A 15,617-nucleotide genomic window follows, 5' to 3' on the forward strand; every position below is an offset into this window, starting at 1 on the left:
ACACACACACACACACACACACACATATATATATATATATAATATATATATATATATATATAATATATAATGTGTGTGTGTGTGTGTATGGAAAATTCAGATTAGGGAAATTTCCCCCTTGGAAATCTGAAGCTACCAGGGGGGAAATAATTGCACTACCTACTAACTAAAGAAAATCTCAGATGGGTTTTTTCATGTCCTTTCATTTGTTACTACCCGCTCTCTATTCACTTTACTCTGTAACTATATGTTTATCAGTATATTTGTACATTTGAAAAATAAATTGGTAAATAGTCACAGTGTGGTTTAACTACTCTTTCCCTCAAACACATGAAGGGGGAAATCTGGATGGTTGAACTGGGTGCAGGGGAAATGACAGAATAAAGTCTGGGAACCACTGCCTTAAATAGTTTAGGCCACCAGAGGTTCTTGAACGTAAATCTTCCCGTAGATAGTTATTGTTACCAAACTTCCTGAAAGGCCAGTAATAATAGAAGCGTGTGTCGCGAGAATTTAAATTTGTTAATTTGTCTTTTCTTTTCTGATAACTGATCTGTCATTTTTGGTATTTCCCATATCCTTCGGTTTATTGCTTCAAATGAACGCATTAGTCCTTGGAAGTCTGAATTTCAAGTCAGTGGCCCCTATGGCCTTCTTCCACATGATTAGGATTCAGCTTCTGTTTAATAATAATAATAATAATAATAATAATAATAATAATAATAATAATGAAGGACACGATCAGGAAAGAATATATGCAGAGACTCAAGGCGATACTCAAGTCAAAACTCAATCCGGAAATATGATAAAAAGCCATAAACACATGGGCAGTGCCAGTAATCAGATACAGCGCAGGGAATAGTGGAATGGACGAAGGCAGAACTCCGCAGCATAGATCAGAAAACCAGGAAACATATGACAATACACAAAGCACTACACCCAAGAGCAAATACGGACAGACTATAACATAACACGAAAGGAAGGAGGGAGAGGACTACTAAGTATAGAGGACTGCGTCAACATCGAAAACAGAGCACTGGGGCAATATCTGAAAAACCAGTGAAGACGAGTGGCTAAAGAGTGCATGGGAAGAAGGACTAATAAAAGCAGACGAAGACCCAGAAATATCAGAGACAGGAGAAAGACAGAAAGAACAGAGGACTGGCACAACAAACCAATGCACGGACAATACATGAGGCAGACTAAAGAACTAGCCAGCGATGACACATGGCAATGGCTACAGAGGGGAGAGCTAAAGAAGGAAACTGAAGGAATGATAACAGCGGCACAAGATCAGGCCCTAAGAACCAGATATGTTCAAAGTACGATAGACGGAAATAACATCTCTCCCATATGTAGGAAAGTGAAACCATAAACCACATAGCAAGTGAATGCCCGGCACTTGCACAGAACCAGTACAAAAAGAGGCATGATTCAGTAGCAAAAGCCCTCCACTGGAGCCTGTGCAAGAAACATCAGCTACCTTGGCAGTAATAAGTGGTACGAGCACCAACCTGAAGGAGTGATAGAAAACGATCAGGCAAAGATCCTCTGGACTATGGTATCAGAACGGATAGGGTGATACGTGCAAACAGACCAGAACGTGACGTTGATTGACAAGGTCAAGAAGAAAGTATCACTCATTGATGTCGCAATACCATGGGACACCAGAGTTGAAGAGAAAGAGAGGGAAAAATTGGATAAGTATCAAGATCTGAAAATAGAAATAAGAAGGATATGGGATATGCCAGTGGAAATCGTACCCATAATCATAGGAGCACTAGGTACGGTCCCAAGATCCCTGAAAAGGAATCTAGAAAAACTAGAGGCTGAAGTAGCTCCAGGACTCATGCAGAAGAGTGTGATCCTAGAAACGGCACACATAGTAAGAAGAGTGATGGACTCCTAAGGAGGCAGGATGCAACCCGAACCCCACACTATAAATACCACCCAGTCGAATTGGAGGACTGTGATAGAGCAAAAAAAAAAAAAAAAATTATAATAATAATAATAATAATACATCTTGATTGTTGCATTTACGGCAAACTGACTCCATAGTAACTTCAAACATCGACGCCGAAAATAGGTTTTTACAATAAATACTTTCAACAGAAAAATATATACATTTTCATTAAAAATGACGGAATGAAGCGAAAATTTGATTCTGGAAACCGATAGAAAGAGCAGCTATATAAAGATATTAGGCCACATCTCTTTGCAGCTTGTGACTTCGCAGATGAGCCAAGTTCTTAAAAAGTATCCGCCAAGGTTAAGCTACTGGAGGTTTTGTCCTCGTGACAGGTGCCCTATGTATGGACTTCAGTCGTTGCCCTTTGTAAATTTTGGCACAATGGACCCTTCAATAATGCTCTTCTGGGGCTCAAACTGCTCCTGCTCCTTTGTGTGTGCTCTTGTGCTTTTACCCATAGAGATATTCTCGTGTTAATGCTCCTTGTTATGTATGAAATTGTGTGAAGAATAGATACGTAGATCAAGCAAACAAAGGACAATTGGATTTGCATTACTAGCTGCTTTTCCGATCCTCTCCAGAAAAGATTTGACAAAAAGCCCAAAAATATTCAATTCGTATAAGAACAATATACATACATACATACATACATACATGCATACACACACACACACACACACACACACATATATATATATATATATATATATATATATATATACATACATATACATACATATATATACACACACACGCCTAAACATATACAATAATTGCTCAAATATATGAACGGATATGTTTCTGAATTAATATTTTTTACTTCACGAAAGTATCATAAGTTAGATTTGCACGAATGTGTATGCTCATGTATGAGTATGTAGTATTGGTCTTATGGCTGTGCATGAACAGTCATCTGTTTGTGCTGTCCCCGTTTACAGTCTATAGTAGTAGTCTGTTCTTTTATGCTCTGCATCCAAGGAGTAATTCCGGCAACAAAGAAGCCAATAGTTCTCTCTCTCTCTCTCTCTCTCTCTCTCTCTCTCTCTCTCTCTCTCTCTCTGTCTCTCTTTCTCTCTCTCTCTCGCTAGACGAGAAGCACCTGCAACGCCAGACTTTCGAGAGCAATGCTCCCATTGCCACTTTGGCGCCTCTCTCTCTCTCTCTCTCTCTCTCTCTCTCTCTCTCTCTCATTTCTGTGATTTTTTGCCGGCGTTCCTCAGGTATTTTTAGACGCCGTATGCCGCAGTGGTTCCTCTTGGGTTTCGCATTTTTGTATCATTTCTTTTGTTGTCATTCTTCTTTTTTGTCTTCTTTAGTGTGTCGCATAGAATAAAAGGCACACAGAGTAACGGAAAAAGCAGTTAGCGTCCTCTTTTGATTATTTAGCAATGGTAATGGCTTGGTATTAGATTGGTTAATTGGTGAAAGAGTTATATATTATATATATGTATATATATATATATATGTAAGTATTTAAGTGTGTATATATATATATATATATATGGTATATATATATGTATACTCTTAAATACGAACATACATACATACATATATATATATATATATATATATATATATATATATATATATATGAAGATTATACATAAATTTTACCAAGACTGGTTTAACGAGTAGAGAGAACGTAATATAAATTTGTGGCCTGTCAGTTGTTGTGCTTTATCTTTCCATCCTAAAGAAACGGAAACACGCGCTTATATATATATATATATATTATATATATATATATATATATATATATATATATATATATTTACTATATATAATATATATATATATATATACTATATATTTATATACATATAGTATATGTATATATGAGTGTGTTTGCGTCCCTCTTTAATGGGAAAATAAAATATAACAACTGACAGGCCACAAATTTATATTTCGTTCTCTCTACTCGTTATATCAGGCTTGGTAAAATTTGTTTTGCAAATAAGCTTTCCGATGCACAATGTGCATGTTGTTATCTGCATATCCATCACGCACGAAAACACGTGAGTTTTCTTTATTTACTTCACACACATACACACACATCTACGAACGCAAACACGTGAGTTTTCTCCGAGTGTGTAAGAGTTAACTCGGAGGGTCCTTGTTCAAAAATAACTTATGAGAAACAGTAAAGGTGGCATGTGAATTTGCGGAGGAGGAGGAAGAAGAAGATGAAGAAGAAGAAGAAGAAGCAGTAGAAGAAGAGAGAGACTCCGTGTGGTTCGTCTTGGCACCTTCAGGGGAAGGAGCCAGTGCCTACCCTCGTGGTAAATTTGGCCCTGACCTACTCCCCCTCCCCCTCCCCCATCCTTCCTTCTCTCTCTCTCTTTCTCTTGCTCTCACTGGCTCTCTCATACTCTTTCACCTAGTGATTTCTGTTCCCTTTTAAATGACCGTGTAAATATCGCCTTCTCCGTTCTCATAATTTGCTGTGGGTGAAAATGAAGACGCCTGGGACATTATTTTTCCCTTCCTCATCTTTCTTTCGTACTGATAGAGGTTTATGTCCCACAACCAAACATCGAACTGTCTTTTTCATCATAGCATTCATTTCATGTGAAGACGATTGTGATAGTGTGGATATTTTCTCCTTCTCATCCCATCTTCCTCCCCCTGGCCCGTCTTCTTTAGTCTGTAATTCCTCTTCTTTATTACTGTCGGTGGAATTCGAAAGCTCGGAGGTAGCGCCACCTAGTTAGATGTATGTAGGGAGGGAGATGGCTCTCGAGGTTCCAACTGTGCCACGGGGGGCCAACATGGAGCTATACACTCGCTCTTTGTGTTCCTCTATCCACATTGTTTTTTTTATTCCAGTCGAGAGCTGCCTTAAACGTTTTAATTAACCTATCCTGTCAATAGAATGACACGTAAAGGACGAGGGTGTCGTTTATGACTGCACCAAAAGAAGTACAATCTCTGGCCCTGAAAGAAAGAAGTATGCGCCATTTTGACTGAATACCTCTCTCTGTCAAGTGCTCCAATCGCCCAGGGGGTCTCTGCCTTGAAAACAGTGGCCAAATGCGCCAGTCTGTTTAATCAGATTCATTTGCTTCAGTCGCACAGAACCCCGTTATCTTGAAACATGCCTCTCCATCTCCCCAAGGTTTTGAGAATGTTCGTTTTTTAGAGTTTGGTCAAATCTGTTATGGGTTTTGCTATGATGGCATTCTTTCGCTGCTTTATGCAACTGGCGTTGCATAATCAATCAAAAATAAGATTTGATTTGGCATGATTACTAATGAATGTCTGTACATGTGTATTCATAACTTCCCCCGTTTAGTCAGTTATCTTAATTATTAATGATTGATTTTTATGAATTTCCAGCGTATTTTGTATACAAAATAAATATGAATCATTTATAGAATAATTTTTTTGACATTGTGATGCACCACTAAGTGAATTCAGGCATTCGAGCCACTAAATGCAGTATTTCTTAGTAAAGGTTATTTCGTTCTCTTCTCTAACATGCTATTAACTTTTTTCCTCGCTAATTTTGACCGTCAAGAACACTAAGCAATGAACTTTGACTACAGACAAAGTCAGCATCAAGAACTCTAGTATGAATCATTCGTGTTTATGGTTCCGTGTTTACATTAATGACAAACCTATGAAAAGATAAGGGACAAGTAGGTTTATAAATGGAGTTTGTATGCTTGCATTGCAAGAAACAGGCGAGATTTTATTTCATACTCAGCCTCAGACCAGGATCTGTTTTGATATGCTTGCCAAATGTTTTCCAATCATTTCGACCAGATGTTCTGAAACCCGTTATCTGAAAACATTAGATAACTACGGTTGTTTATAAGGCTGCTGCCGTATGTTTACAGAAAGCAGTGATAACTAATGATATCTTCTCGTGCGATAGAGCCAAGACATCGATTTTTTTTGTATGTAAAAATATCAACATTTTAAATGGTGTTGATGTATATTAAGAATGCATGTGAAAAGTGAGTGCCACAGCTTACAAAGTATCATTTAACTATATTTGTGAATGACCTTGGAAAATTATGTGTGAAGGTGTGAATATTTCCAGTTTGTACCATTGTCAGTTTATGATTAAACATTTGTTGGATTTGAGTATGAAACTAAATCCTTATATTTTGTAAGAACAAGGTCTTGAGAATATTCATCAAAGATCATGGTATTTACGTAACCTAACCTACGAATACTGTTCAGAAGTATTTAAAACCAGACTCAACATGTCAAAGGTAATGGGTTGCACTTCATGAATGTGCAGAGAAATGCAAGACAACTGGAGGAGACTTTCATCTGGTGTTTAAAAAAATTAGAAAATTTAATTATAATGTACCTAGGTGTATTTAATCCATTTTGGGCCCAATATCAATATTTATGAACTTTCCTAGTCCTAGATGCTAAGAAATGAAACAGTCCGTCAACAACCACAATTAACTAGAGGTTTTTTTCTTATTTTTCCAGAACAGGCCGTCTAAAACAAGATGGCGCACCAACTGGAACAACTCCTAACCTGCTGCATTTGCCTGGACAGATTCCGGAACCCCAAACTCCTACCATGTCAGCACTCGGTCTGCATGGAGCCCTGCATGGAGGGCCTTGTCGACTACGTCAGACGACAGGTAAACTTGTGGGAAATGCAGGTGTTGTGACACGGAATTCAGAGGTTTGGAAAGTGTAAAGCCCCTTCCACACGTGGGGCAAAGACACGACCGGCACTCTGATTTGCCGGCAATTCTCTCGCTTTTAAACAGTTACCAGATCGAACAATCCATGGCAGGCAGTAGTCACAGGCAGGTGAACCTATGACTTGGACCACACTCATGATCGCCATCCACTCTCAAAATTGGTAAAAGTGTCTGCCCTCGTGCGGAAGGGGCCTAAGGGAAATTTAATTTCTATGCATGAGTTTCGAGGAGTTTGGTAAATTTGTGGGAGAAGTAATTGTTAGTCAGATGTTTGGCAAGGTTAGTGGGAATTGTAATAGTTTTGTCAGAATACTCAAATCTTTGGCAAGTCTAGTGGGAAATGTAATTGCTGCGTTCGAAGACTCATATGTATGGGGTATGGCAAGCTTTGCGTAAAATATAATTGTTGTGTCAGATTACTCAGATGTTAGGCACATTTGGTGGGAATGCAGTTATTTTGCCACAAGGGTCAGAGGTCTAGAAGCTTTCCAGAGGTCTGGAAAGCTTGTGGGAAATGTAAATGCTGCATCAGGCGGCTGATATGTTTAGCAACTTTTGTGGGAAATTCAGTTGTTGTGGAAAGTCTAAGAGAAATTGAATTCCTATGTAAGAGTTTCTGAAATTCGGCAGGCTTGTGGGAAATGTAATTGCTGCGTCAGATGACTCGTATGTTTATCAAGTTTCGCTGGAAATGTATTTGCCGATCAGAAGACTCGAATGTTTGGCAAATTTGTTGGGAATATAATTGCTTCATCAGGAGATCAGATGTTTGGCATTTAGTGAAAAATGTAATTGCTGTGTGAAAAGACTTAGATGTTTGTCATTTATTAGGAAATGTAATTGCTGCATGAAAAGAATCAGATGTTTGGCCTTTAGTGGGAAAATGTAATTGCTGCGTCAAAAGAATCAGATGTTTGGCATTTAGTGGGAAATGTAATTGCTGCGTCAAAAGATGTTTGCCATTTAGTAGAAAATGTAATTGCTGCTTCAAAAAGACTCAGATGTTTGTCATTTAGTGGGAAATGTAATTGCTGCATCAAAAGATGTTTGTCATTTAGTGGAAAATGTAATTGCTGCGTCAAAAGGACTCAGATGTTTGTCATTTAGTGGGAAATGTAATTGCTGCGTGAAAAAGACTCAGATGTTTGGTATTTAGTGGAAAATATAATTGCTTTGTCAAAAGATGTTTGGCATTTGGTGGAAAACGTAATTGCTGCGTCAAAAAACTCAGATGTTTGGCATTTAGTGGAAAACGTAATTGCTGCTGGAAAAGACTCAGTTTTTGGCATTTAGTGGGAAATGTAATTGCTGCGTCAATTGTATGCGGATGATATTGTTCTGTGTGCAGAGAGCAGGGAAGATCTGGAAGTGAAATTGGAAAGATGGAGACAAGTACTGGAGGACAGAGGAATGAGAATAAGTAGATCCAAGACAGAATATATGTGTACCACCACTGAGGGGGATGATAGAGAAAGTATTCAGCTTGGTGGAGAGCAAATAAGGAGAGTTGATAAGTTTAAGTATTTGGGATCTTTTGTTAACGCTGGAGGAAGTATGGAAGAAGAAGTAAAACATCGGGTACAGGCAGGCTGGAACAACTGGAGAGCGGCCTCGGGAGTTCTTTGTGACAAAAGAGTGCCGCTTAGGTTAAAAGGAAAATTTCACAAGACGGTGGTAAGAACAGCAATGCTGTATGGTACGGAAACAGCAAGCATGAGAAAAGCAGAGCAGAAAGAAGATGGATGTGGCAGAAATGAGAATGCCTTTAGTGGGAAATGTCTGGGGTAAACAAGAGTGGATAGGATCAGAAATGACTACATAAGGGGGTCAACTAAGGTGGTGGAAGTATCAAAGAAAGTGCAGGAGGGGAGGCTGAGATGGTATGGACACCTGTTGAGGAGAGATGAGGACCACGCTGGGAGACATACTATGGGAGTGGAGGTGCAAGGAAGAAGAAGAGAGGGAGACCAAGAAAGGGATGGAAGGACGGTGTGGAGAGGAGATTTACATGAGAAGGGAATTGATGAGGCAGAAGCGCAAGATAGAAATAGATGGAAACGGCTCATCCGAAACGGCGACCCCATATAAAAATGGGAAAAAGCTGGGAAGAAGAAGAAGAAGAAGTAATTGCTGCGTCAATGACTCAAGATGTTTGTCATTTAGTGGGAAATGGTTACTTGCTGCGTGAAAAAGACTCAGATGTTTGGTATTTAGTGGAAAATATAATTGCTTTGTCAAAAGATGTTTGGCATTTGGTGGAAAACGTAATTGCTGCGTCAAAAAACTCAGATGTTTGGCATTTAGTGGAAAACGTAATTGCTGCTGGAAAAGACTCAGTTTTTGGCATTTAGTGGGAAATGTAATTGCTGCGTCAAAAGATGTTCGGTATTTAGCTGGAAATATAATTACTGCATCAGAGGACTCAGATGTTTGGTACGTTTTGTGGGAATTCAGTTATTTTGCCATAAGAATCAGAGGTCAGGAAAGTTCTTAGTGAAAGTTTGTAGGAAATGTAACTGATGCATCAGAAAGCTGTTATGTTTGGCAAGTTTTGTGGGAAATGCAGTTGTTTTGCCACAAGAGTCAGAGGTCTAGAAAGTCTGAGGGAATTAAATTACGCTATAAGATTTTCAGAAGTTGGAAAGAGTCAGAGGTCTAGAAACTATAAGGGAAATTTAATATCTATGCAAGAGTTTCAGGAGTTCTGCAAGTTTGTGGAATTTTATTGTTTGAAAGTTAGCGATATTTTGGTAGATATAATCATTACGGGAACGTTAGAGGGCCATTAGTTGCTACGTCACCAATAACACTTAAGATTTAGGTCACTTGGCATGAGCAGCGTTTGTTGCTGGAACTTTGCTTTATTTCAGCAGTTTACTTAGCTGTTGTCGTGATTGATTGGATCAGCAAACTTAGCTTTCCCTTCAGTATTTATTTGATCAGCAAACTTAGCTTTCCCTTCAGTATTTATTTGATCAGCAAACTTAGCTTTCCCCTCATTATTTATTTGATCAGCAGATTTAGCTTTCCCTTCTGTATTTATTCGAGCAGCAAACTTAGCTTACCTTCAATATTTATTTGGTCAGCAAACTTAGTTTTCCCTTCAGTATTTATTTGATCAGCAAACTTAGTTGCTATCTTCATATTTTTTTATCAGCAAACTTAGTTGTTATCATCAACATTTATTTGATCAGCAAACGTAGTTGTTATCTACAGCATTTATTTAATCAGCAAACACAGCTGATATCTTCAGCGTTTATTTTGAGCAGCCAAGTCAGTTGTTTTAAATAGAATTTATTTAATAAGCAAACTAAGCTCGTGTAACTTTGTTTATTCGACCAATAAATCCAAGTCTTGATTAGATGATTCAGAAACTCAAGCAAATTTACATACATAGTAACTCTGATTAAAAATGCCTAGGGTTTAGAATGAAATCGGAAAAAAAGACGCGAAGGCTATGAAGGTAAGGAACCAGAAATCACTCCAAACTGAGATAACAAAAGAATAAGCGGAAAATTGTTTGGTGAAATTCTAATTTTTTTTTAAGAAACTTGCGATGAATTTAAGTCAACTTCTCCCAAAACGGAAAACTTCTTTACTGCCCTTCTATTTCTCGTGATATTATCAGTGGTGAAAACTAAACACAGACTTTTTTTAGTAGACTTGCACGTGCTTAGCTCTGCGAAATTTTTTTATACTTCATTGTATCTAGTCAGGTTTTTCAAACTATGTATTATGAAATGCTTCCAGTAAGGTACTGCTCATGGACATTATTACTAAAGCGTTTTCATTTGAAAAAAAAAAATCTTGAAATATTGGCTACAGTGTTGGAATATATTTTCCATAATGATCTTAGTTAATATTTCTATCCTGCGCTTCGACGTTTACAGGCCTTAAGGCCCATTATACATTCCACTAGTCATAACAAGCGCCTCAGTGGCATGATCGGTATGGTCTTGACCTGCCACCTTGCTTGCCGCGAGTTTGATTCTCGGGCATTCCACTGAGGGGTTAGAGATGAGTATTTCTGGTGATAGAAGTTCACTTTCGGCGTGGTTCGGAAGTCACGTTGCTGAATAACTACTGGTTCCATGCAACGAAAAAACAACATACAAACCAACAAACAAACAAACTAGTAACAACCACCTTTCGTAGCAACTTTTCTTCTAAAATACTGGCATTCACTTCCAGGTGAAGTGCCCAGAATGCAGGGCAGAGCACAGGATACCCTACAACGGCGTCCAGGGATTCCCTTCCAACGTCACCCTCCAAAGATTCCTTGAGGCACACATAGAAATCACAGGAGAGACTCCGGACCCTCACACAGGTTAGTCTTTGTGGAATTAAAAGAAGATTGTAAATATTTATTTGAAATACAACCGGCTGCAGTTATAGAGTTTGTGTCAGATAATAAACAAAGTAAACGTACATATTAATGACTTCGAAGAATCAATCGTTCAACAACACTCTCTTTTTTGACAAATATTTGATTAAATTGTCAGGTGCTAGGCATTTGATTCTGAGGTCTGTAACCTACTTTCTGCCTCCATGAAAGTTACTAGCATTAATATTTTCATGAAGTAAGTCTTCTGAGCACTGTTGGAAGAACACTATTCTTTGTAGGTAGCATAAAAAAAACTATTTTTAACGTATTCCCATGCGTCCAGGACCGCTAGATTTTTTTTCTTCTCGGACAGTCAAAAATGATCGTTTTCCTTCTTTTTCTTGGAAAAAAATTTGTTGTAACTACTTTTAGATAAATTCTTGAGCTAATCAAATATCATATGTCTCACCTTTTGACAAAAGTTTCAGGCGTAAATTATCTGTTATAATTCCAAACTTCAGTCTTAGAAAACTGAGTTGTCAAGTACTGAATAAAACTCTGTTTCTGCCCATTTGCAGTAAAATAATTATTAACCAACTTTTGAAATTTACCAACAGGCCAGTACATGGAAAGGTGCGCAGTATGTAATGAGAAGAATTACCTGGGCGTGTGCGCGCACTGCGGGAAAAAGATATGCACAGACTGCAAAGCTGCTCACACCGATATACTGAAGAGGGAAATTGGCCGAATCAATAATCAGGTGAGGATCTCTCTCTCTCTCTCTCTCTCTCTCTCTCTCTCTCTCTGAGTCAGTAGTTTTCAGAGCAGTCGTTGCTGCCTTATTCAGTATTTTTGTTTGCTACAGTAAATTGAAGTATTTATAAATGTGATATTTTCTTCGTACACTTTTTAATCTTACCATGGAATTAATGAAGTTGCTAATATTCCTTTTATAATTTTAGTTTCAAGTTGTCATCTGCATACTTTAATTAAGTCCCATGTTTATCATCTCAAGATAGGATTAAAAAGTTATTTATAAATTTGTATTATAAAGTCATTTATAAATATATGTAAATAAGGTTTTCTGTCATTCTTTTCATTTGATCACATGCGCGATCCACACCTTTTGAAAATAATCTAAAAACTGATTATTTGTAAATGAAAAATAATCCTTAGCTTATGCTTGTGCTCCATTTACTGTAAAAACAATTTTTTAAATAATTCCTGATTAATTATTTCTATATCAAGCCACACTCATAAGTTAAGAAAGGTATTTATAAAAGTTGTGTATTAAAAGGCTTGATGCCGCATATTCTGCCTCCCAGAGGAAGCCTTATATATATATATATATATATATATATATATATATATATATATATATATATATATATATTATATATATATATACATATATATATATATATATATATATATATATATATTCACGATATTCTTCCTTTTGAGTAAAAACGATTTTATTGATTAAATGTTCTTTTGCATAATCATTTCGGTTTAGAATATTACTTTATACAAGAAACAAGCCTCTTCCATCACCTTCCATTCCAACCTCTTCCTGCTAGGTAGGACAATTTGGTAAATTAGAAATGTGGTTTACTTCAACTTATCTATTCTCCAGGTAATATATTTGATTATTTTGAAAGTCCAATAGCCAAGTTTGTTGTCTTTCTTTTAGGTGGAACCAGTTTCATAAACTAGAAAACTCCCTCTCCAAAGCTTATCCTCCTTCATTTAAGTAAAACGACGTATAAATTGAAGAAGTCCCCCTTTCATGCAAGTAAACTGTCTTTTATAAATTAAAAAACTCTATTGCTTAAGCTTGCCCCTTCGTCCTGGCAAAATGACTTTTATGAATTAGCAGTCCATCTCCTAAGCTTGTCCTGTTTCATCCAGCTAAAATCACTTAAAACTAGACAAGTCCATCACCTAAGCTTATCCTCTTTCATCCAGGTAAAGTGATTTTTATAAAATAGATAAGTCCTTCACCTAAGCTTATTCTCTTTCATCCAGGTGAAGTGACTTTTTATAAAATAGACAAGTCCTTCACCCAAGCTTGTCCTCTTTCATACAATACATTGGCTTGCAAATTAGAAAGTCCTTCGACTAAGCTTGACCTGTTTGGTCCAGGTACAATGACTTTTATGAAATAGTATAGTCCCTCACCTTAAGATGAACCACTTTCATTCACGTAAAATCCCTTCCATAACTTATAAAATGTCACCATCTAAGCTTGTCCTCTTTCATAGCATCAAAATTACTTTATAAACTAGACTAGTCCCTCACCTAAGCTTGCCTTCTTTCATCGAGGTAAAATCACATCTAAATTAGAAGTGCCTCGCCTAAGCTTATGTCCCATGCCTCCTTTCCAGGTAAAACGAGCGGCGCATCGACTGAACGACCAATTAACAGCAGTGGAGCGAAACATCCTCTCCCTCAAGCAGAACACAGGAAGCGTCTCTGAAGAAATCGAAAATATTAGCAAGCGACTCCAGAAGTCGGTCAGGGATCGCTGTGATTTTCTTAAGTCTGAGGTGTGGCTCTGATTCCAGTGTTGTATTTGCTTATTGTTGTATAAATTTTTTTAGTTTTATATCTGTATTTGTTTATGGAGAAGGGTTTTAGTTTCTTGTTATGTAGGTCGCCACTAGGAAACATGTTAGGTACCATGGGGAAGGGAGATTACCTTAGTTTACTTAGATATGCAATTCGTTGCTTTAAACTGACTGCGATTTCCAAACGAAAATGAATGATATTAATAGGTAAAGCAGTTAGAAAATATTTTAATAGATGAATAAATAAATACAATCGAGAAATAAGGTTAAAATAAATTTTTACATATGTGTTACACTGACAAAACCTCTTAAATAAAAGATTTATTTGGGAATGAACATTACCAAAGAGAGAAAAATCATGGTGCCATCCACCATCTATTTGTGTCAGACACTATCATCTTTCAAGTGGCACACTGCCCTACTTGGCACCACGCGTTTGCTTGTAAATTTCCCCCCACTTTTCTCTTGATTACTTTATTGGCCCTCGACAAGCCCTTCTTATGACTGCAAAACCTAAAACTTTATTTCTTGGCTGTACGTACAGTGTCTTTAAGCTTAAATTGTGAAGGAAGTCGTGCATAGAATTTCATGCAAAAGGATTAAAAAATGACCCAGTACTAAAGTACATAGAAGTTAAAAGTGGTTTTGAGTTTCAATATTTGGGTTAATTTCACTTAATTTTTTTAAGTTTTGAATTATTTTCAGCAGAATGAGATATGAAAGTTCTTTGCCTAAAAGATAGAAAGAAACTGCCTCAATTTTCTTTCCTTTAGTCCATCTATTGTTATAATTTCTCTAATTCCTTCTTTATTGTTTTCTTTAATTGGAGTTCTTTCTACTTATGCTACAGTTTATTGTATAGGACCCCAATTCCATCTTTTAAACCTTTATCCTCTTTCTTTACTACATTTCGTACCTCCTTCCTTACATCTGTTTATACATATATTTCAGCTTCTTTTTACTCATATGATACACCTTTTTCTTTACTACACTTTGCTTTTATTTCATTTAACTTAACTGTAATTCTAATCCCAACTCGATCACAGTATTTCTTTTTTGGCGAACGTTAGTAACTTCTCAACTTCAGGCCACTCCACCTCTGCAGGTCGTAAGCCACGAAATACCCGTCTTCCATAAATGGTCGAAAATCTTTAGTTCCCATGTCATTTGCCAAAGGAAACCATGTAAAACTTGTTTGTGTCGAAAGTCATCACTTTCCCATCTCCCATTCCAGAAGGAAACTCGCCAAAGCTTCCATCCTATGGCAGGTCAGAAACCATTACCTTTCCATCTCCATTCTTGAAGTAAACTCAAAAACTGCCCTCTTATGGCAGGTAATATCCATTACCTTCTGATCATCCATTTCTAAACGAAGCTCACAAAACCTGCCACCGTACTATTTATAGACGGTGCTCGGAGCCTCATCATCCCGTTTTCCACTGGAGAAGGGAAATTTAAACCACTGTCGCCTTGCAGGTCGAAAATTACTACAACAACGAACTCCGCAACCTCACCCTCCTGAAGGAGAGTCTGGACCAAGAAGTCTCCAACATCGAAAGCAACATCGAACTTGCTGAGAAACACATGGACGACGAAACGCCGTGGGACGACTGTGAGCTGATGGACACCAAAGACATATTCCTCAAGACCATCGAATTTATCCGTAATTTCGATTACGAAGGCGGAGACTACAGTAGGAGGGCTCGCTTTAACCCACCAGATGATCTTAATAAGGTAAGGGGAGCGAGAGATTTCAAGATTTCACACTTGATGGGCAATTCAGAAATGAGAGACTTGTCCTTTGACAGGGCAGTACCTACTAATTGGAGATGGATGGATAGATAGATAGTGCATCTCTACTACTGGTATTCTCTATTCCATTATCCTTACGCTATAAACTTTAGGCCTTTTATAGGTCGTTGTAATTGAAAGTTAACATTTTACATTAGCTGCAGCCCCGATGACTTGATCTAATGGGTGACATGCAGACTTTAAATGTTTTTATTAGCTTTGATTTTGTTACACTTTGTTTGGAAGATTTGCTTTTATTCTATGATAGTAAACGGTTATTAAGACATTTA

General features: G+C 37.4%; 1 protein-coding gene across 4 annotated transcripts in view; it reads left to right on the forward strand.

Annotated features, from left to right (window-relative positions):
* LOC135219194 (RING finger protein nhl-1-like) overlaps window positions 1-15,617 on the forward strand; it is a 109,184-nt gene that overhangs the window by 82,141 nt on the left and 11,426 nt on the right. For all 4 annotated transcript variants that reach the window (XR_010315388.1, XM_064255749.1, XM_064255750.1 and 1 more), the window contains 5 exons: window positions 6,419-6,576; window positions 10,834-10,969; window positions 11,584-11,726; window positions 13,354-13,515; window positions 15,013-15,270. Coding sequence is in view for 3 of the 4 variants with exons in the window: in XM_064255749.1 (XP_064111819.1) it covers window positions 6,439-6,576; window positions 10,834-10,969; window positions 11,584-11,726; window positions 13,354-13,515; window positions 15,013-15,270 (837 nt within the window). In the remaining variant the exon portion in view is untranslated. The remainder of the gene's footprint in view (window positions 1-6,418; window positions 6,577-10,833; window positions 10,970-11,583; window positions 11,727-13,353; window positions 13,516-15,012; window positions 15,271-15,617) is intronic.

This window comes from Macrobrachium nipponense, chromosome 1 (genome assembly GCF_015104395.2).
Source record: "Macrobrachium nipponense isolate FS-2020 chromosome 1, ASM1510439v2, whole genome shotgun sequence".
NCBI classification, from domain to species: domain Eukaryota; kingdom Metazoa; phylum Arthropoda; class Malacostraca; order Decapoda; family Palaemonidae; genus Macrobrachium; species Macrobrachium nipponense.